At 41.8% G+C, this 20,821-nt stretch overlaps 1 protein-coding gene across 17 annotated transcripts in view; it reads left to right on the forward strand.

The window, feature by feature from the left end:
• NSD1 (nuclear receptor binding SET domain protein 1) overlaps positions 1 to 20,821 on the forward strand; it is a 73,891-nt gene that overhangs the window by 39,217 nt on the left and 13,853 nt on the right. For 12 of the 17 annotated variants that reach the window (XM_053377228.1, XM_053377221.1, XM_053377225.1 and 9 more), the window contains 12 exons: positions 76 to 2,230; positions 7,454 to 7,575; positions 9,059 to 9,344; positions 10,459 to 10,565; positions 13,164 to 13,239; positions 14,467 to 14,585; positions 16,369 to 16,512; positions 17,240 to 17,363; positions 17,632 to 17,832; positions 18,025 to 18,204; positions 19,279 to 19,435; positions 20,052 to 20,257. In XM_053377228.1, the coding sequence (XP_053233203.1) occupies positions 76 to 2,230; positions 7,454 to 7,575; positions 9,059 to 9,344; positions 10,459 to 10,565; positions 13,164 to 13,239; positions 14,467 to 14,585; positions 16,369 to 16,512; positions 17,240 to 17,363; positions 17,632 to 17,832; positions 18,025 to 18,204; positions 19,279 to 19,435; positions 20,052 to 20,257 (3,877 nt within the window). The remainder of the gene's footprint in view (positions 1 to 75; positions 2,231 to 7,453; positions 7,576 to 9,058; positions 9,345 to 10,458; positions 10,566 to 13,163; positions 13,240 to 14,466; positions 14,586 to 16,368; positions 16,513 to 17,239; positions 17,364 to 17,631; positions 17,833 to 18,024; positions 18,205 to 19,278; positions 19,436 to 20,051; positions 20,258 to 20,821) is intronic. The other 5 variants (XM_053377222.1, XM_053377226.1, XM_053377227.1 and 2 more) reach the window with 5 other exon arrangements.

Genomic DNA, 20,821 nt, shown 5'->3' on the forward strand with positions numbered 1-20,821 from the left:
TATCTGTGTGTAATTTCATCTTTTTGTGTATTATAATTTTTTTGTAACTTCTTTTCCCCTTCCTTTACTTTCCAGGTTCCTAAGAGGTTTCTGGCAAAATGGGAGATCAGTGTTGGCCTTACAAATGATTATTTAAAGCAGAACAGTGCTCAAAAATACATCCTGACTTCCAGCAAACCAGACAGTGAGAAGGATGTGCATTTAATGGGATCTTGTACAAAGGACTCCTTAAATGAACAGAGCAGACAACTGAATGGATGTTTGAAATCACTAACATTGGACTCCAAACATTTGACCCATGATAAGGGGAAAGTGTTCACCAAATCCCGAAACAAGAAGAGCTCCGACACCCGGAGGAGAACTAGAGTAAGAAAAAGTAGCACCAAACTGGAGGCATCCAAGAGAGAAAGTGGGGGGAAAGGACCAGTAAGCAAAGCTAAAAATATGGTTGCTGCAGATATGCCAGAGAAGCAGGCTTCTCATGAACTTTGCAGAATAGCAAAGAGCCTAATGGGATCCAAAGGCAGCATGGAAAACTACTTGCTCTCTTCTTTTGGAGAAAGACAATTCGAAAATAAATATAAGAAACCAGGGTTTGATAATAGCAGCTGCCAGCAGGAAACATCCAAAGCGGACATGAAGAAAAAGAGAAATCCAGCAGGCTTCACGTGCAGTTCAAAGCTACAGCAGCACTATTCCAGAACTGATGCTGGAGCAGAGAGGAAACAAATAGACTCTGATTCATCAGATAACGGTACCTGTGATCTAGACTCCCTTGACCAAAGTTTAGCAGCAGCAGCAGCTTATAGTGTCTTGAAGAATAGTGACTCTGTAAATAAAAGTGGAAAAGAACTGTGTTCAGGGCAAAGAGATATTAAACATTCTGCACCTGTCTCAAAAAGCAGCAATCGAAGCCGCAAACCTCCAGAAGGTTCTCTAGACAGGAATATCAATGTTGAAACAGGAGGTGAGGAATTCCGTGAGCCATCCCTTGCAGCTGAGGTGGCTTCAGTTTACAGGAATGACAATCTTATCAATGTAGATAAGCACACTACACTCCAAAGTAAGGGGTTTATAAGTCAAATGGATGCAAAACAGCCTCAGTTCAGAAGTATAAAATGCAAGCATAAAGAAACTGCTGCTGGGACAGACTCCTCTCTTAAGGAAGATGAATGTAGCCCCGACTGCTGCTTTTCTGCTACCAAAGGTTCTCCTGGGTCTCAGTTAGATATGCCTAACAAAAGTGGGAAGGCTGATGGCCCCAAACTGCTGAACAGCACAAATGAGAAACCTGGTGATTCTGCTGAAATAGAAACGGCAGTTGTGAAACACGTGCTTTCAGAACTGAAGGAGCTGTCGTATAGGTCCATGAATGTTGAAGCGAAAGACTGTGGGCCGCCTAAGACCACAGTGCCCTTACTCTTTTCATCTGTCTCTGGGCAGAACCATTTGCCTATTGAGCCCGATTATAAATTCAGCACCTTATTAATGTTGTTGAAAGATATGCATGATAGTAAGACGAAAGAGAAACAGATCATGACTACTCAGAACATAGTCTCTTATAGGAGTTCTCACAGCGATGATAGTTCTGGAAGTAACACTCCGAGTGATTTGACATCTTTGCCTACAATGGGAACCACTCATAAATTAGAAAAAAGCCAAGATAGTGTTCGAGAACCAGAGTGTCAGAAACCCAAAGAAGGTCAGTCCTCTTTTTCACATGGTATCGCAACCAAGTTGATCGATCCCGGTGCTAACAAAAGGGAACTCACAAACGCTTCTGTTTCTGGTACAAACTGCACCGCAAGGCGCAGCTGTCCAAAATCTAAGCAGCTATCTAAACTAGTAGCTAATGCAACATCAAAGAGCAAAACACTAAAGCGGTTGTCTAATTCAGCTGAGAGTGTGCCCCGCCAGGATAGAGCGGCCCAAGGCTCAGTTGCTAGTGCTCTAGACAATGCAAAGGAAGATGTTGCAAGGAAAGTGTCTTGGGAGTTGATGGGACACTCCCCTGACGAAGACTCTGCAAGTTCCTCTGATGACAGTTTAGTTCGTATAAGAATGAAGTCAGAATATGATAAAAAGAGAGAGAGCTGCAACTCCTTTGAAAATGGGGAGTTGGATTCAGGACTGAATAGAGAAGGCTCCTTGGGTGATGAGCCTAGAGATGTATGCCACGTAGCGCCCAAAAAGCGATGGCAGCGTTTTAACCAAAGCAGTGCTAAAGCTGGTAAGCACATCAGTAGATCTAGGGAAGCAGAACAGTTATGTGCCTTTGGCCTCTACAGAATAAAAGCAAGCTTCAGACTGTAGGCTTCTCCTCACTCTTTAAAAAGGGAGCATGCATTATAGGCAAGAACTGTGAGAAGCACTTAGTTAGCTGGGCAACATTTTGCAGAATCAGAGGGATGAAACAAAAATACAGTTCTTACAGAATTGAGAGTTTTACAGTTTTGAGATCCTAGTTTGAGTTCTCTGTACAAGGTAAGGATTCCTTGTGCTGCACCACTGCAGATTGGGGGAGCTGGAACCACATGGTGAAATCTTCCACCCTGTAAATAAATAGATAAATAAATAAATATATATGGAGTATTACTCAGTAATGGGCAAGATCCTACCTGAAGTCTATAAGTGATACAGCTCATAAACTCTTCAGCTGTCTGCATCTGCCGGTTGTGAGAACTAGCTCTTAAGAGGTTTTGTGCCACAAGTTGCAGTGCATAAAAATCTTAAGGTTATCCAATTGAAATGCTGGTTGTTACTCTAGCTTTTCTCTTCCTCAAATTTTAATACAGGTTCACTTTAATCTTTTAAAACTAGAAGCAGCGCTTAAGAAGGCATAGTGTGATTTGGAAATAAATATATATATGGTTTCTCTTACCTTGTGCAGAAGCTTTATTTATAAATTAAAACATGATGGACCCAATTCTAGCATGAAAGTATAATATTTACTGCTCAGTATTACAGGAGACTCATGAGAAGGAAAAATTGCAGCCCAAAAGGTAGATAAAAGTTTAGTAGTACCGAATAATGTGTGTTTATTTCTCCCTGTGGAAAGCAAGTGGTCTGCTAAACTGAGTGTATTGCCAACAACACAATCCTCAGAAGTAAGTCTGTTGGCTTACTCATAGTTAAATAGGTGTAGAATTGCAGTCTAACACAACTTTACCTGAGAGTAAGCCCAGTAGGACTAACTTGCAAGTAAGCATGTCTACGGTCATGCTGCATGTTGGGTTAGGACTCAAGAAGTCACCACCATAAACTGCAGCAATTTAAACTTGAATCTTACATTCTATAAACTTTTCAATCTTGTTTTGCTGTTCCCCATTAGTAGTTTTTGATCAGTGATTGTGCATTGGGTGGCAACATGAACTAAATTTCAAAATGTAGAGGGCTGGCCTACCCTGTTTGCGAAATGCAAATTGCATGCTATGTGAAATACAAGATAAAGCAAAAGGTGTGAGCCAAGGATGGCAGTCCTAGTTCATGACTTATCTCTCTGTACACTTACATAGCATAAATTAACTGCACTCCCATTTAACTTTCTGCTAGATCTGAGACACATACTCTTGAATGGTAATGGCCCCACCACATTTTGAAAACAGATTTTGCAACATGCTGTGAAGAATAGGTATATTTGATAAAGGATTGCAGTAATGTTTGTGGATTGCAGTAAAACGCAGGGAATGTTGCAAGATGAGCAATAAAGTATACTTAACTAACTTTTATGAGGAAAGTATCCAGATCGTGCCTTCTGCAGAAGACAAAAGGTTAATTTGGCAAATACACAATTATAATGATTTTTATTCTGGCCAAGGGCCAAACACGCTGCATTCAGTTTAGCTTCTCCATACACCTGTTCAGAGCATTTCAGATTGCCCCTTCCAAGGGCAGCTATTCCCAAAGATTTGCAGGGGTTGTGCAGTGGCAGCACTTTAGAGTAAAAATAGGTAAGATCATTCTGTTTCAGTTTCCATGTACTCACTCACAGGTCCATTCTGTTCTATTTTTAGGAGGGGGAATTGATTGCATTTTAAATATATGCACTTCCCTGTGATATGCATTTTCTATGCATCTTTCCTATAAAACACATTTCTATATGATTTACAGTGTATCCCCCCCCGCTGCAATATGCATTTTTGTAAACATTTCCCCCATGAAACATGCATTTCTGCATGAACTTTTTGAAAACCAAAACTGCATCGCTAAGTGGGCAAACTGATAGCTGCATTCCAACCCACCCATTAATCCAGGGACAGCCAATCTGACACTAAAAAAACTCAAAGCAGTTTATAAAAAGAATAAAGAGGGGGGAAATAGTCTGTGTTTAGCTTATTTAAAAAGTTGAAAACAGATTACAACACCTGTAAACATTCTACCTATCTGAGTAAGCATGTCCAAACAAACATGTTTTTTAGCAGATGCCAAAAGGAGTACAGCGAATGTATGTCAGTAGGCAGGGTGTTCCAAATTGTGGGTGCTGCTGCACTAAAAAATAATCTTAGAAATGCAGAATGTGTATTGTTTGGCACTTGTAACTGTGTCCGTTCCACAGATTGAAGCAGCTGAGTGGGCACATATGGAGGAAAGCGATTTCACAAGTAAACTGTGGTTCTGAGTTGTTAAGGGTTCTATATACTAATAGCACATTGAATGTGGCCCAGTAGCAAACCTGCAGGCCTCTGAGAACAGGTGTTATATGTTGACGGAGTCTCACTTCTGTCAGTAATTGTATTGCAGCATTCTGCACTAACTGCAGCTTCTGGATCAAGTGCAAGGCAACCACCCCACCCCCCTAGTAGAGCACATTGCAGTAATCCAGACTTTTTTACTGACATTGCTTCTGTTTTTCCCTATGCACCTCCTCCTTTTTTTCTTAATCATCTTTACGTATTGTAAGCAACCACAGTAACTCCAGTGTTAGGAAATGCTTTGATTCACGATGATTCACTATGTGGCACTCCACCACAAAAACCATGAGACTGCATAGTAAAATTCAGTAATCCAAGTTACAGTCTCTCACATTGGTATCAAAATAATTTTTACTCAATAGCTACAGCCAGAACGAAGATGGGTACTATTTGTGTTACGCCGTGAACCTTACTGAGATAGATAAGGGATAGCCAGCTTCCTTCACCCAAGTGACTTGATGCTCTCTGTTCTTGTCATGGCCAGAGGAGGTTGATGCCAGAGGAAATGCCCATAGCTGCTCAATGACTTCATCAGGGTTCGGGATGTGCCTCTACAGGTCCTCCTTTCCTCTACTTTCAGCCTGATGACTCTCATGCATGTTTATGGTAGAGACAGAAGGCAGTTTGGAAGAAGCAGCAGAGGCATTTTAGCCCATACATCTTTCCTTCTACAGAGGGGAGAGTACTGCTATTGTAAGGGATCAAGAGAACCAGACACCATTCTGTTGCTTATGGACTACCAGTTGCCCAGCTCAGAGATGTTTAGTCTTCGTTTACAACAGAGTAACCAAAGCTTAAAATGAGAACTTTGCACAATGCTATTCAGTTAAAAAAGGAAAAAATGGAAAGTCAACAGGTGTAGCAGACAAATTTGTTAGAATGAATGCATAAACCTCAATCTGCAAATATTTCAGGCACTTTACAGTTTGCCTCTATAAAAATTAGTTACCCTTATGGAAGTTGGAGCTAAAGTTAGCTCTTTTATTACCCCCTGCTTAAACTGTAGCTGGGTTCAGATTCATTCTTATAAATTTGTCTGTCCCTGCAGGATTCCTATTTTCCCCCAGTGCTGCTTTAATGCTACCCAGTGTCTATGGCTAAGCAGGGAACTCTGCTTTTCTGAGTTCCACTTATAAGCACTAGCTGCAGTGCTTCACTGTGAAGATGATATATATATATCAGATTAGACATAGAGTCTTCTTTGGTGATCACTCGTGGCAGAGTAAGATTGTCTTCGATAAACACTGTTTTAACAATGAGTCCATAAGTGACTGTGGAGGCCAATTCTGGATCCACACGTCCTTCCACAGTGGGGACGTAGGTTTCCTGTGGGAGTTGATCATGGTGTAGATTTGCCAAGCATTCCTTCCTCTTAGCACGTTTCTCCCTTGCATCTTGAGTTTCAGTGTTTTTGAAGACATAGAGTATAATACTGTGTTCCACATACTGATTTGGATCCAGCGTTCTCATGAGCAGAACTCCATTCATGGAATGCTACTGCTAGAGGAGGAGCCCATTTTTTCCAGTTCCACCTTCCTTCCTCAACCCCCTGAAAAGCTGAACCTCTGGGACAGTATGGGGACTGCAAGGGGAAGGGGAAATCAGGAAATATCATTTACCCAACTTCTTCCAGTGAGCCTTTGCAGGATCTCAGTAGTCCCTCCACAAATGGAAAAGCTTATCTATTAATGGAAAGGGCACACTGGATTCAACATGTTGTAGAAATAATAATAATAATAATAATAATAATAATAATAATAGAAATGTACGTTGTAAATACTGTAATTCACATTTCCTGAACAGGAAAAGGGACTTCTAAGTTTCTTCTCTGGATATGTAGCCACTCTTGTTTCAGGACCAGCTTTATTTCAGAACTGCTTTCATACTGTGTTAGGAGGAGCCACCTGTTTTGCTTGTTCTCAATGTTGATGTTTATTGTTTTTCAACACAGGATTTCCTTGTGGGTTTGGTTGTTTTTTAAGCAACAAGCAAAAACTTTTAAAAGAGGAGAGAGAAAAAGAGTTCCTAAGACACTTATAATGGACTCATTTGTACAATCCAGTTTGAGAGTAGGTAAAAAAAAATGTCATTTTTTTAATAAAAAAGACAAAACTCAGAGGTTTAGGAGAGTATCCTAGAAGAAAGTCATACTAGAGTTTTACAGATATGACTTAATTCCTGCTTCAACCACAATATTTCAGTCCTAGCTTCTCACCCTCAAAAGGGGCAATGCAGTTTTCCCTGCTTGACTTGCACATGGCACTGCTAGGCCAGACTGGGCACAATTTACTGCACTGAGACCCAGGCAAGAATAGCCTGCTGACACTAGGGACAAGATGTTGATGGCAGTTGTTGCAGCTCACTTGCTTTCCATAACTGGGCAGGAACCGGGTTCTTTTCCTTTGTGGGGTGACGGTTGTGGGGTTTGCATGGATTAGGATCACTGTGTGGATTCCTACTGAATAATGAGAGGTGGCATGGTGGTCAGGGAAGAAGCTTTGTATGAAAACCTGAAGGAAAGGGCTGCTTTTGAACTATTATGGCAGGAGAGGATTGCTTAAAAACTTAAATGGCATAGTCAAGGAGTCTCAAGCATCTGAGCTATACACCTCAGATTCATGTGATCATCACTTTGTTGAGGGCACTGGAAAATGGCACAGGAGCTTCTCAGACCCTGGCCATAAGGAAGGGTTCTATCCCAGCCCTTCTGATCTTCTCAGAAGACTAATCCTGAGGCTCTTTCTCCTTTTTTATCTTCTCAGTAGCTCATTCAGAGAAGAAACGCCTTAGGAAGCCAAGTAAGCGGCTTCTGGAATATGCAGAAGAATATGATCACATATTTGCACCTAAGAAAAAGAAAAGGAGCCAGGAGCCATTTCGGAAGGTGGGTATGAAACAAAGAAACAGGTATAGGCACCCACGAGAAATTGGTAAACTGTCATCTAGGTAATTTTTATTTTTTAAAAATAGGGTTTTTAAAACCAGAACTGGGATCCAACATGTGTGTATGCTTTGGGGCAGGGTAGTGGAATTCCACTTCTGGCTGAGGCCCCTTCCATCACATGCAAATGCCACCTGAGAAGTTGCCTCAAACTTTAGGAGTAGCTTATCAGAGGGCAGGTGGGTAATCAAGGAACCCCAAAGAACTCTGGTGCTTGCTTGGAATGCTGCAGGTGACTCTAAGGAAGGGCAGAAGCTTAGTGTTAGAGACTCTTGCTTTCCATGCAGAAGGTCCCATGTTCAGTCCCTGGCATCTGAGAAGGTCCTCTGTCTGAAACCCTGGAGAGCCTCTGCCAGTCAGTGTAGACCAAATTGCGCCATACAGAGAGCAGCTTCCAATGTTCCTTCCCAAGGATCCTAGCCATTATGAGCCAAGTTTTTTGAAACAAAAAGTACAGACATCTCAACAATTCCACCCCACTTTTATATACCTTCATGTTGTCTCGGAATGAGCAAAGTGATTGAAGGAAAAACAGAAGTGCCCGGCTGGACCTTGGACTATGGTTTTGGCTCTTTCTTTTCTTTGACTTTCTTTTTTGCTCCAGATGGGTTGGCTTTGAAGCACACACATCAGCCAGGATGTTGTTGCAAGTGTTGTAGTGGACCTTGGTTATCTGCCTCAAGAACATCATGCTTAAACTTTATGCTACAGATTCCTGTAGTACTTTGAATTACAAAGCATAGAATTAAAAAAGATATATATATTCCTGGTCATGACTGAAATAAGCAGGTTTTGCTTTATGATTTCAATTCATCAGTGTTTCTTACTTCAGTTGTGAGAAGGGCTATATCTTGAATAGGTTTCTTTTTAAAATGAATACTCAATAAATAAATAACTATAACGTATTTTCAACATTAGAAACATTGTATTTCATCAATTCACATACATAACTTAACTATGGGTTATACAGCTGCCAATGAAAACAGCATCTCCATAGGCTAGTTGTCCCTCACTCCCCAGTGATGTCTAGTGATTCTCACTCAGTGGCATGAAGTCATCAGACTATTCATTTTCCCAACCTTGTCAAACTGTGCCCAATGACGGTCTGTCGGGCAAACACTGCATCTGATGGCATGAGCTGGTGTTACTTGGGGGGAGGGAAACTAGACAAAGGCAAGCCATTTTCAGCAGCAGCTCCATCACTTACACTGTGTATTTTGTAAAATAAAAACTTGGTTGTGTGTGCTTGTGTAAAATGATTTCCTAGCACAGCCAAAGATGACCAGTTTTTTTCTCCTTGTTTTTCACCTGCTGCAGAAATGTAGCCATACTTCCGAGTAGCTGTATGCTCCCCATTAGCCTTTTCTTCACGTATTGGTTGGACCAGGATCTTGAGTATTTTCTGTTTATGTCTGGCTGCTAATAGGCAAGTACTCTAGAGAAGTCTGAAATCAAACAGGATTGCAGCACTGGCAAGCAAGCTCGTAACAAACATCTAGAAAAGAAGCCTTTGGATTCAGCTTCGTCTGCTTCTTCGTCTAAAGAGTCTCCTCCCGTTCTTGAAGCTGAGCGGTCTTTGTCAGATGAGCCCGACTCCCATGCCATGGAACCAAGATCAGAAATGCCAGTTTTGACATTGTCATCACCAAATGTTTTGGAAGGTGCTGCTGCTGCTTCTCCTTTGCAGGGAGAGAGACAGTTAATGAAGTCAGGTAAGACTTGTGTATCATTAGCATCTTCACCAGAAATAAGCTCTAGTTACGGGAAACAAAACAGGTGTCTTGTTCCTTGGCCCTTGATTCCTGTTTCCTGATTCTAGTCTCAGTTAACTTTATACTATACTGTAGTGTACTGTACTATACTATACTTTACTGAAATGTTTAAATGTGTCTTTGATTGTCCTTGAATCTTGCCACCACACTTGCTATCCTCTCCTGCCACACACTTTGAGAACCACACACAATATGCCATTGCTCTTTGGTCTGGACCTGAAGCTTTTGGCGCTCTCTCTCGCACGGATGGGGGTGGGGGAATAATAAATGATACTGAAGTTTTTGTTCCCCGTGAGATCTAAATAGCAAAATAAATAAATAATTTATTTATTTATTTATTATGAAATAAATAAATAAATATTTATTATGAAATAAATAAACTACAGGTCTTTAGACTTCCAAGCTCCTGATGTCTTAGATCTCAAAGTGGCTTATTACACTAAAAATATACAAAGCCAAGACGAAACCTCAAAATTTTAAACCTAAAAACTTAAAAATTTTAAGCCACAAGAATTTTCAACCTCAGAAAATTAAAACGAGTTAGCTATAGTTGGGGCTTGCTGGGTTCTACCCAGTATTCCAGGTGTGGTCTGACCAAGACAGAATAGAGTGGTACTATTACTTCCCTTGACCTGGACACTATACTTCTCTTGATGTAGCCTATAATAGCATTAGGGATTTATTTGCTGCTGCATCACACTGTTGACTAGTGTAAAGCTTGTAATCCACCAAGACCCCTAGATTCTTTTCACATGTACTTCTAGTAAGCCAGGTGTCCCCCATCCTATATTTGTGTATCTGGTTCTTCTTGCAAAACCTTACATTTGTCCCTACTGAAAATCATTTTGTTAGCTTGCGAACAGTTCTCTGATCTATTAAGGTAATTTTGAATTCTGATTCTGTCTTCTGTGGCATTAGCTACCCCTCCCAATTTTGTTATTTCTTGGTTTGGGGCAGATGAGGTACAACAAACAGTACTGATGTTATACTGATTCTTACTTGGTGCTAATAAAACTAGTTTGTTTCTAGTGAGGAAAATTCATTTTTATTTTAGGGAGTTTTGAGAGTAAGCGCCAGAGGAAACCAACAAAAAAGCTGTTGGAATCCAATGATTTGGATACTGCATTCATACCAAAGAGAGAGTGGACTTCCATAAAGAAGGTAAGTTCCTTCCTTCTGCTTCAAATGTTACCAAAGATCTGCTATGCTCCTGAATGTAAAATTATTTCATCTGCACAGAGTTTTGATCGGCTTTCATTTGGTTAAGGGTACCTAACAGAAGCACTCAGTAAAAAATAATACAGTGGTACCTTGAGTTAAGTACTTAATTTGTTCCGGAGTTCCGTTCTTAACCTGAAACTGTTCTTAACCTGAAGCACCACTTTAGCTAATGGGGCTTCCCGCTGCCTCCACGCCACCAGAGCACGATTTCTGTTCTCATCCTGAAGCAAAGTTCTTAAAAGGTAAAGGTACCCCTGCCCGTACGGGCCAGTCGTGTCCAACTCTAGGGTTGTGCACCCATCTCACTTAAGAGGGTGGGGGCCAGCGCTGTCCGGAGACACTTCCGGGTCACGTGGCTAGCGTGACTAAGCTGCTCTGGCGAGCCAGCACCAGCACAGCACACGGAAATGCCATTTACCTTCCCGCTATAAAGTGGTACCTATTTATCTACTTCCACTTAGGGGTGCTTTCGAACTGCTAGGTGGGCAGGAGCTGGGACCGAAAGACGGGAGCTCACCCCGCCGCGGGGATTCGAACCGCCGACCATGCGATTGGCAAGCCCTAGGCGCTGAGGTTTTACCCACAGCGCCACCCGCGTCCCTATTTCTGGGTTAATATTTCTGGGTTAGCGGAGTCTGTAACCTGAAGCGTATGCAACCTGAAGCGTATGTAACCCGAGGTACCACTGTAGTGATAATCAGAGCTCAGCCTATAAAGTTCTTGTTGCACTTTCTTTTCAAAAAGGTGTCATTGTCCAAACTGAGCGAACATTAGGCCCGTAAGCCTTTGAATCTATGGCTCTTTTACAATGACCAGAGTCATGCTGTCAAACATATGCACATATCTCATTATTTTCAGTTGGGAGTCTGTAGGAGTTCTTTTCACTAGAGAGTGTACTCTTTCAACAAATTGATAGTGGATTGGCTGGTTGTGAAGAGAAGAAAGCCTCTGATGTACAAAATATCTCTCTGTGTGAGCACGCATGTGTTTTAAAGTAACGTAAGCACCGGCTGGAACTCCAAACCAGGACTCCTCTCTAAAGACTTTTCCTGTGCTAGAGATCAGGCCATTTCTATAGGAAATTATGGTTATGGTCCCCTTTGCTAAAATGTATCCAAACAGAGTCCTTAGAAGATTTTTTTCATTTTCATTTTTTCCATACCTTGGAAGTCAAACAGAATTCATTCCGGAAGTCCGTTCGACTTCCAAAACATTCAAAAACCAAACCACAGCTTTTGATTGGCTGTAGGAAGCTCTTGCAGCCAATCAGAAGCCCCATTGGATGTTTGCATTCCCCCCAAAAAATTTGCAAACCGGAACAATCACTTCTGGGTTTGCGGCATTGCTAATTCAGGACTCAATTTCAGTTTGTTCTGTAACACCTATTGTGATAGGGACAACCATAGAATGTTTATTCTACATTTTATGAAAAATGAATTCAACTTGCTTTTCTTTTTGAAAAACTGTTAAAGCAACCACATCCAATATGAAAATGCGATAATCATTTGTTTATGTACTGAAGCATTTATGTCCTATCTTTCTGTCAGGGCAGCTCACAGTAACAAAAGTTAATCCATCTGTTGATAAAAATTAAACAGTAACAATTAAACAATAAAACCAGCCACAGACACACAAAAGAAGAATTTTGCAGCAGAGCAGACATTAAGAGTAAAACCCGTTCGTTAAAGGAAAAAGCCAAATTTTGACTGCAAAAAATCACAGAATTGTTGATTTGGAAGAAACTCTAACAGTTGCCTAGTCCAAACCCCTGCAACACAGGAATCATTGCTAAAGAATCCCTGACAGATGGCCATTCAACCTTTGTTTTAAAATCCTCCAATGCTTGTCTTCATGCAAGAAGCAAAGAATGATGTACCCAGCAATCTGTGGGGCCTCAGGTGTTGAGAAAAACTCCTGAAAAGTCTGATACTAAAGTAGGTGGTCCTTGGTATATTCCGGTTCCAAACCGTTTAGTTAAATCTATTTTTGGGAACTGCCCTGAGATCTACGGATGAAGGGTAGTAGACAAAACTAAATAAATAAATCTAAATAAATAAATAATAAAGTGAAGCCACAGGCACTTTATTTTCTTTTGCTGCTGCCTTCATGATAATTCATTAAATATACGATTATATTGTTTCAAGCTGCCTTGTGAATTGTAAAAATGAAAAGGAAGGGTCTAAATATTTTGAACTGTGAAAACGGTATAATATGCTGCATTTAGTGGAGGCCCCTCTAGATTTGTTAGTCTCTTACTGTTTTTGTGAAAGTTATGATTTTTCTTCTGCTTCAGCTGTGCAGAAAGATTCTTCAACAATTATAACTAAGTAAATATGATTCTTCCTACTTCTTGCTACCCAGAGGTTCAGACACTGGGCAATCGCCTCCCCATCCTTCTGATTATGGAAATTTGTGATGCTTCTTGTTGTTTGTCAATATGTTGAAGGTAGAATTGCCATTGAGATGTCGCCAGGGAAGCACATCTCGTTGTAGGCATGTGAATTTGCTTGGTAAATTGTCCCTGTTGCTTGTTCGCAGTGTTCTGAGGCTGGTCCTTTGGATACTGAAATGTCTGAGTTGTACTCCACATCTCAGCTTCTGGACGCTGGTGAAGGTAGGTGGTGCTCCTGTTCTGTAGCATGAAGCTGGCCGTTTCCTGTGAGTGAACATTAATAATAAGCTAAGCAAGATTCTTCCATCAGGTTACATAATCATCAGCCCACTGCAGTGTAAGCAGATATTTCCACATAGAGACCAAGTCATAAATGAACTGGGTCCAGATCAAAAAGAAGGAATTGTATCTTTGTCCAATAACAACAACAACAACAACAACAACAACAACAACAACAACAACAACATATTATTTATACCCTGCCCATCCGGCTGGGTTTCCCCAGCCACTCTGGGTGGCTTCCAACCGAATATTAAAAACAAAACAACATCAAACATTAAAAACTTCCCTAAACAGGGCTGCCTTCAGTTGTCTTTTAAAAGTAAAATAGTTGCTTATTGCCTTGACATCTGACAGGAGGGCGTTCCACAGGGCAGGCGCCACTACTGAGAAGGCCCTTTGCCTGGTTTCCTGTAACCTCACTTCTCGCAGTGAGGGAACCGCCAGAAGGCCATCGGCGCTGGACTTCAGTGTCCAGGCTGGACAATGGGGTTGGAGACACTCCTTCAGGTTTACAGGGCTGAGGCCGCTTAGGGCTTTATTAGTCAGAGTCAGTTTAAAAAGGAAAACATACTGGAATTTGTGGCAGCAGTGAGTGTAGTGATGGACTCAGGAGCACTCCAAAGATGAAAAAGGTGTGTGGGGTGGATCTGGCCAGAAATCTGTTCAGACAACAGCAGAGTGATAAGAAACAACGTGAGACTCAAAGGTGTCCTTCGGCTTGCCTTTCTGAATTTTCAGTGCTCACCAACCACATTTTTCTTCATGATCATGAGGATGAAAAACTAGCTGTTAACCAAGGTGGCTTCTTAGACGCCAGTAACTCTGCTGTATGGTGTTCAAAGGGATACCTGGAACCACCCTGTTTATCAACTCGCTGGTACTTTCTTCCAACTTGTGGCATTTGGGTAATATGGAACAAGGGTGACTTTGTCTTATTTTTGTGAAAATATACTCAACAACACAATATGAATTTTCATTCTAAACTGTGTAGTCCTCAGAGGTTTGCAGACATTTATCTGGAATTGAATTACGGGTTAAGAATGGGTATGGTATGTCCAACTCATCAGTGCTGGATTTTGAGGTTTAAAATTTGAGGGCCATAGTTGTCAGAATTACCTTAGGGTGCAGTTATTTGCTTACAGTCTTGAAACATCTTCCTAGCTGCAGCTCCTGAAAAGGTTCCAGGCAAACAGAGAAGGCGAAAGCGGCAACGACGTACTTTTGCCTCAGTGCCATACAAGAAAGAAAAGGGTGAAGATGTACTGGGAGAAAATGCAAACTCTGAGGTACTTCTGGGCTTTGGATTCTGTAAAAGGATACATGTATGACGTCTTTTTGAAGTGGCATATTTTTAAAAATGCATAAAACTATTGACTGTGTTGTAAAAGAAGATATAAAAGACTTAGCAGCAAACCAAGGCAGGACTGTATTGTGTATAAACTAGTGGCTCATGTTTAAAAGATTTGCGTTAACCTAAGTATTCATACACACATACATTTCTGTGCTGCTAAACCAAGAAAAATGTATTCATTTTGAATTATACATACAAACAACAATTACAGGAACTTGATCTCGCAATGTGTATAAGGCCTGGACAAACTCGCCACAGATACAAGCTGAATGTCACACCAAGTGCCCTGAAACCCTTCAAAAAAAACCTCCCCTATTCAGAAAGTGGTGTATATAAAATCAAAAGTAAAATCATAAAAAGGCAAAGTTCAGAAGCACATAAAACCAGGTTTTAGGGATATTGTTGTGATACTTACATGGTTGGGAGTCCATTTTAGATTACAGTATACTGAAATTCACTGGACAGTTGGCTTTAACATTTGAAACAGTATATTCTAAAGCATGTTTCTGTCATAGGCTTCCAATTTTACAATACTATATTTCCATTCACATACAGGATGTGGAAATGAAAGCTGCACGTTTTGTATTTCACATACTGTGTTCTTTCCACAAGACCTAGTATGAAATTGCTTTTCTGCTCTGTGACACTTTCATGGAATAGAAATATATGTTCTTTTTCTCAGAAACCAGTATACTACAGTCTTCTTGAACATCCACCAGTTGTTTGAAAGTATACGCCCACAACTTTTTCTTGGTTTAGCAATGTCAGGAGGGTTTCTGTACATTAGGGTTTTATATATTTATTTAGTGGTTATGTTTATAACCCATCCTTTTCTCACAGTGACCAACGTGTTCATATGAGTGGAAGAGTTGCACCTGCTTCTCTTAACACAGTCATTTGCAATTGTCCATTTGCATCTCATTATATAGTCTATACTGTTTGCTGAAGACACACTTCTGTACCCTGCCCTTTGACAGCTGAACATTTGTGTGATATTTGTGAGACCACGCCTATTATTCTTTGGTTTGTTTTGAGTTGCTTTATATGATTTTGATATTGTATGATTTTATGCTTGCAACCCGTCATGGGATCTTGTGAAGGGGGGGGTATGAAATCTAATAAATCAATAGCATTGTGTGTCAGATACTGAGGTTGCGCCCTGGAGACAGTGTGGTGTAGTGGTTACTGTGTTGGAGCAAGACCTGGGAGACAGGGGTTCTAGTCCCCACCCATGAAGCTCACTGGGTGACTTTGGGCAAGTCGCTGTCTCTCAAATCTACCCAACCTCTCAGGGTTGTCGTGAGGATAAAATGGAGATGGGGAAAACCATGTATGCCACCTCCTGAGCAACTTGGAGGAAAGGCAGGATATAAATGTGATGGATAAATAATGGTTGTGGAGATTCCCAGCATAGGTGTTTAGGAAGTATACTGCCACAGGGCAGCAAAATAGTCATAGTCATGTGTTTTGTTAAAGTTCAGAATGTTTCTTTCCCTCAGTGAAACCTTAAAAGTGGAGAAGTGTGAGGAGAGTTAGCGCCACAGCATGAGGCACCTTCTGCAGGCAGAGTGATTAGGGCTAGAGGCGTTGCATGCAGCTCAGCAAGCAGGTTGGCAGAACACCCCTATGTATTGTACCCAAACTATAAGAGCAGCCCAGAGGAGGGGGTAAATGAAAGAGAGAATCTGACTGATCACAGTCTTTCCTTTTTTCAAAAGGGAGATAGGACTAATCATGGAACAGCTGGAAGCCCCAAGGAGACTATTGAGGAAGGGTCTGAAAATGACCATGGAGTGCCTTCATCCAAACGGATGCAGGGGGAGCGAGGAGGAGGAGCTGCTCTCAAGGAGAACGTGTGTCAGGTAAAAGTCTGAAGTGCTTTGCTTGAATGCTGGTAATTGTGAAAATGACTTGAAGCAGCCAGACTACTTGGGGACAGGCCATGTTAGTAGGAACCAGATCTTTGCAGAGCTTGCATCCAATGCTTTTTTAAATTCTTGAGGTTTTTGTTTTTTTAATTTTGACATGAGGGCTTTCTGTCTACAATCCTTGTTTTGTGTGCAGTCCCAGAACCATTTTGGGTAGACAGGAAGTGTGGGGGGTACAGGATTGCAAAAGTGTGTTTAACGTGTGCCTTGTAAGGAGCTTCTGAAGTAGTGTAAATCACTCGAAGTTCTAATGTTTGAGCCAAACAATTGGACCACAGCTGCTGTTGCTGAAAAGTACTTCTGAAAATGTGTTAGCTGTGGTTTAGTAGGTATGCATAAGCTAGGATTCCCTACTCCCACTGTTAAGTTGTGGGTGAACATATCAGACGACATAGCGATTCTTCAAACAGCTCTTGTTTATTCACAGGCCAGAACAGAACAGAACTGAAGGGTTCAGTCAGCCTGCTTATATAGAACTCCAGTACAACGTAACTGTAACAATTTTCTAAAACTATCCAATCACTGAACGTCACTTTCGATCCCTTATTTGCATAAGTATCTACAATATCCCCCTGCTGGCCCAGGGTGAGCACTTCAGTACATAACACCCACCTCTTTAATTTCAGTCCTTGACCACACATTGTTTATAATTCCTTTGCAGATCTGTGAAAAGCCAGGTGAATTGTTGCTCTGTGAAGCCCAGTGCTGTGGAGCTTTCCACCTGCAGTGCCTCGGGCTCTCAGAAATGCCGAAGGGCAAGTTTATCTGCACTGAGTGTTCCACAGGTACGAAACTGTACTCGCTGATGGTGTGGCGAGCTCTCGGGTTGCTTTCAAATGTTGGAGCTTGTTGAAAACAAATGGCTTTGCAGCATGGAGCAGAACGGCTCTACTGTCTACCAGGCTGGAGCAATCCTGATCTTGTATGTTGTTGCCTCCAGCCGTGGTGACTGCTTGTAACTTTTTTTTTTTTTTTGCTCTGCTGCTGTTCAGGACTCTTGCACCTTCTGTTCTTTGATTGTGTTTCTTCTACTTTGCTGCCCTCTCCTATTAGGAGTCCACACGTGTTTTGTATGCAAGAACAGTGGAGAAAACGTCAAGCGGTGCTTGCTTCCCTTGTGTGGGAAGTACTATCATGAAGAGTGCATACAGAAGTACCCTCCCACAGTCATGCAGAACAAGGGCTTTCGCTGCTCACTGCACATCTGCATGACTTGCCATGCAGCCAACCCAGCAAATGTCTCCGCATCCAAAGGTACAGTAACCTTTTCTTGTGTCCAGAATGGAAGTGCATTTCTACATTCATTTTAATTCATTGGTGTTTCCCCCCCCTGTTCTTGGATATTTTAAAGGTGGGGTTGCTGTCTAAAACTTCAATCTTAATAAATGATTTTTTCAGCTTTTATTATTATTAAGAAAATGTAATTCCAATATATTTCTCTGCTAGGTCGCTTGATGCGCTGTGTCCGATGTCCTGTTGCATACCACTCGAATGATTTCTGCCTCGCTGCTGGGACTGTGATCCTTGCTTCCAACAGCATGATTTGCCCAAATCATTTTAGCCCTCGAAGGGGCTGCAGAAACCATGAGCATGTAAATGTCAGCTGGTGCTTTGTTTGTTCAGAAGGTAAGGCGCTTTGTGCTGGGCCTGGTGCGTTATGAGTGTTGCCATGTTTTGAATGAGTACAAGCATAGGAGGATGTTGTTAGAGGAAGTGAGGGGGCAGCCTAATCTATCAGCTCTTTACCACAAAATGATACAAATGGCCACGATGCTGTCCTTTGTGTAAGTGAAACATATTGCCGGACTGAGGTATACAGTCAGGATCATCTCTGGGGGTCCCTACTTTGGGCCTAAGGGAGAGGGAAGCAGCCAAAAGAAGGCAATGGGCCTTCCATAGAATGCAATACAGTGGTACCTCGGGTTAAGTACTTAATTCATTCTGGAGGTCCATTCTTAACCTGAAACTGTTCTTAACCTGAGGTACCACTTTAGCTAATGGGGCCTCCCGCTGCTGCCGCACTGCCACCACGTGATTTCTGTTCTCATCCTGAGGCAAGGTTCTTAACCCAAGGTACTATTTCTGGGTTAGCAGAGTCTGCAATCTGAAGTGTCTGTAACCCGAGGTACCACTGTATCTAAAGGCAGTGGTCATGTTAGTGGGATGGGCCACAGTGATAAAGCCACTAAAACAAAATGTAATATATATGTTTGCTAAGCTTGCTGACATAGCAGGCACAGCAAATGAGACATGGAATATGGAACTTAAGCCCTTCTTCCATAGAGCTTACGGCAGTATACATGGTTGACTTCCCCCTTTTCACCATCCCCCTTTCTGTGAGCGAAGATTGGCCTAACTGCCTCCTTGTCATATATAACACCTCAGAAGACGAAGTAGTGGAAAAAAGTAAATGTTGTGGCCCGCAGGTGCTTCGCTATGCAAATAGATATGATTGGGTTTAGCACTGGCATATTGTATTGGCTTTGACACAGTTGAGACCTTTACAATAAAATGGATACCTGGGGGGTGAAGTTAACTTTATTCTGGAGACCAGCACGACCCTCTTTTGACCCATTTTCCATGTAAAGAACTGAAGTGGGATTTGAGGTCTGGATAGGATGAACTCCCCTTTTAATGTGATGCTGTGCATAGGTGTTCCTGTGGTTCTGTCCCTGACATACCTGCCTTTCTTTCTCACAGGTGGAAGCCTTCTGTGCTGTGAATCCTGCCCTGCCGCATTCCACAGGGAGTGTCTGAACATTGACATGCCAGAGGGGAGCTGGTACTGTAACGACTGCAAAGCTGGCAAGAAGCCACACTACAAGGAGGTGGTCTGGGTTAAAGTGGGACGTTACAGGTGAGAGTGAATGAAGGCAAATTCTGTTATATTTAAAAGATTTCAGTTGTCTCTTGTGAAAGCTTGTTGCTACTGCTCATTTTTGCTTTGCTAATGTTACTAATACTGTACAGTGGTACCTCGGGTTAAGAACTTAATTCGTTCTGGAGGTCTGTTCTTAACCTGAAACTGTTCTTAACCTGAGGTACCACTTTAGCTAATGGGGCCTCCCACTGCCGCCGCACAATATCTGTTCTCATCCTGAACCTGAGGTACTATTTCTGGGTTAGCGGAATCTGTAACCTGAAGGGTCTGTAACCTGAAGGGTCTGTAACCCAAGGTACTACTGTATTCACAATGTCAAGAGGGGACCGCCCCTCAGCTTTATGTGTATTCTTGCCAGCATGGCTGCTACTGCCCTTACAGTTGTTTCCACAATGTTAATAGAATACGTAAAGTCTACTAATGTGGGTTCCTGTTATGCCATGGTTAGGTTAGCAAACACACACACACACACACACACACACACACACACACAAACAAATGATGCATCTCCAATGGAGTGGATCTAGGAAACAGACATTCCAGAAATTTATCCATGGGCTCATCTGTTTTTCTTGCCTTTGTTCATTTCCAGGTGGTGGCCAGCTGAGATTTGCCACCCTAGGACCATCCCTGTCAACATCCAGAAAATGAAGCATGTCATCGGTGAATTTCCTGTGCTTTTTTTTGGGTCAAATGATTACCTTTGGACCCACCAAGCTCGAGTATTTCCCTATATGGAAGGAGATGTGAGCAGCAAGGACAAGATGGCAAAGGGAGTTGATGGCATTTACAAGAAGGGTAACCCATTTTCTTTTACTCTAATGTAACCATGAAAGTTAGCAATGAATCCCATCTTTTTCTGTGTTCTCAGGGAAATAAGATGCTGCATTAGGAAAAAAAGAATAGATTCTGGCATCATTATACTTCAGAAATAGCCCTGGCTAGAATTATAGATTGAGCAACTTCGGTTTGTCATGATGTCTGAATTGATGCACAGTGGTTTGTGAATGGTCGGCACACCAGAATTGGAAGCTGTGGTTTGAAATAGGTTTGCAAACCATAGTTTCTGCTAAGCAAACAAACTATAGTTATAACTATTGCTTTGCCTCCAAAGGCCACTGGGCCTAGGCACAGAAGCACTAAGCAGATAAGTAGTTCTAAACTATACTTTGTCCATTCAGAACCTCAAACTGTGGGTGCATTTGCATGTCATTGTAAACAATGGTTAAGTCTTTACCATGAGTGTGCAGCTTGCGTCCCATTTTTCCCCTTCTGCTAATGAGCAGGAGCAACAAACCACAACTCTTGGCGTACATGGTTGAAACAAAACACTAAATCAGGGATTATAGTTTGTTGTTCCAC

The sequence above is a fragment of the Podarcis raffonei genome, chromosome 2 (assembly GCF_027172205.1).
Source record: "Podarcis raffonei isolate rPodRaf1 chromosome 2, rPodRaf1.pri, whole genome shotgun sequence".
Classification (NCBI taxonomy): Eukaryota; Metazoa; Chordata; class Lepidosauria; order Squamata; family Lacertidae; genus Podarcis; species Podarcis raffonei.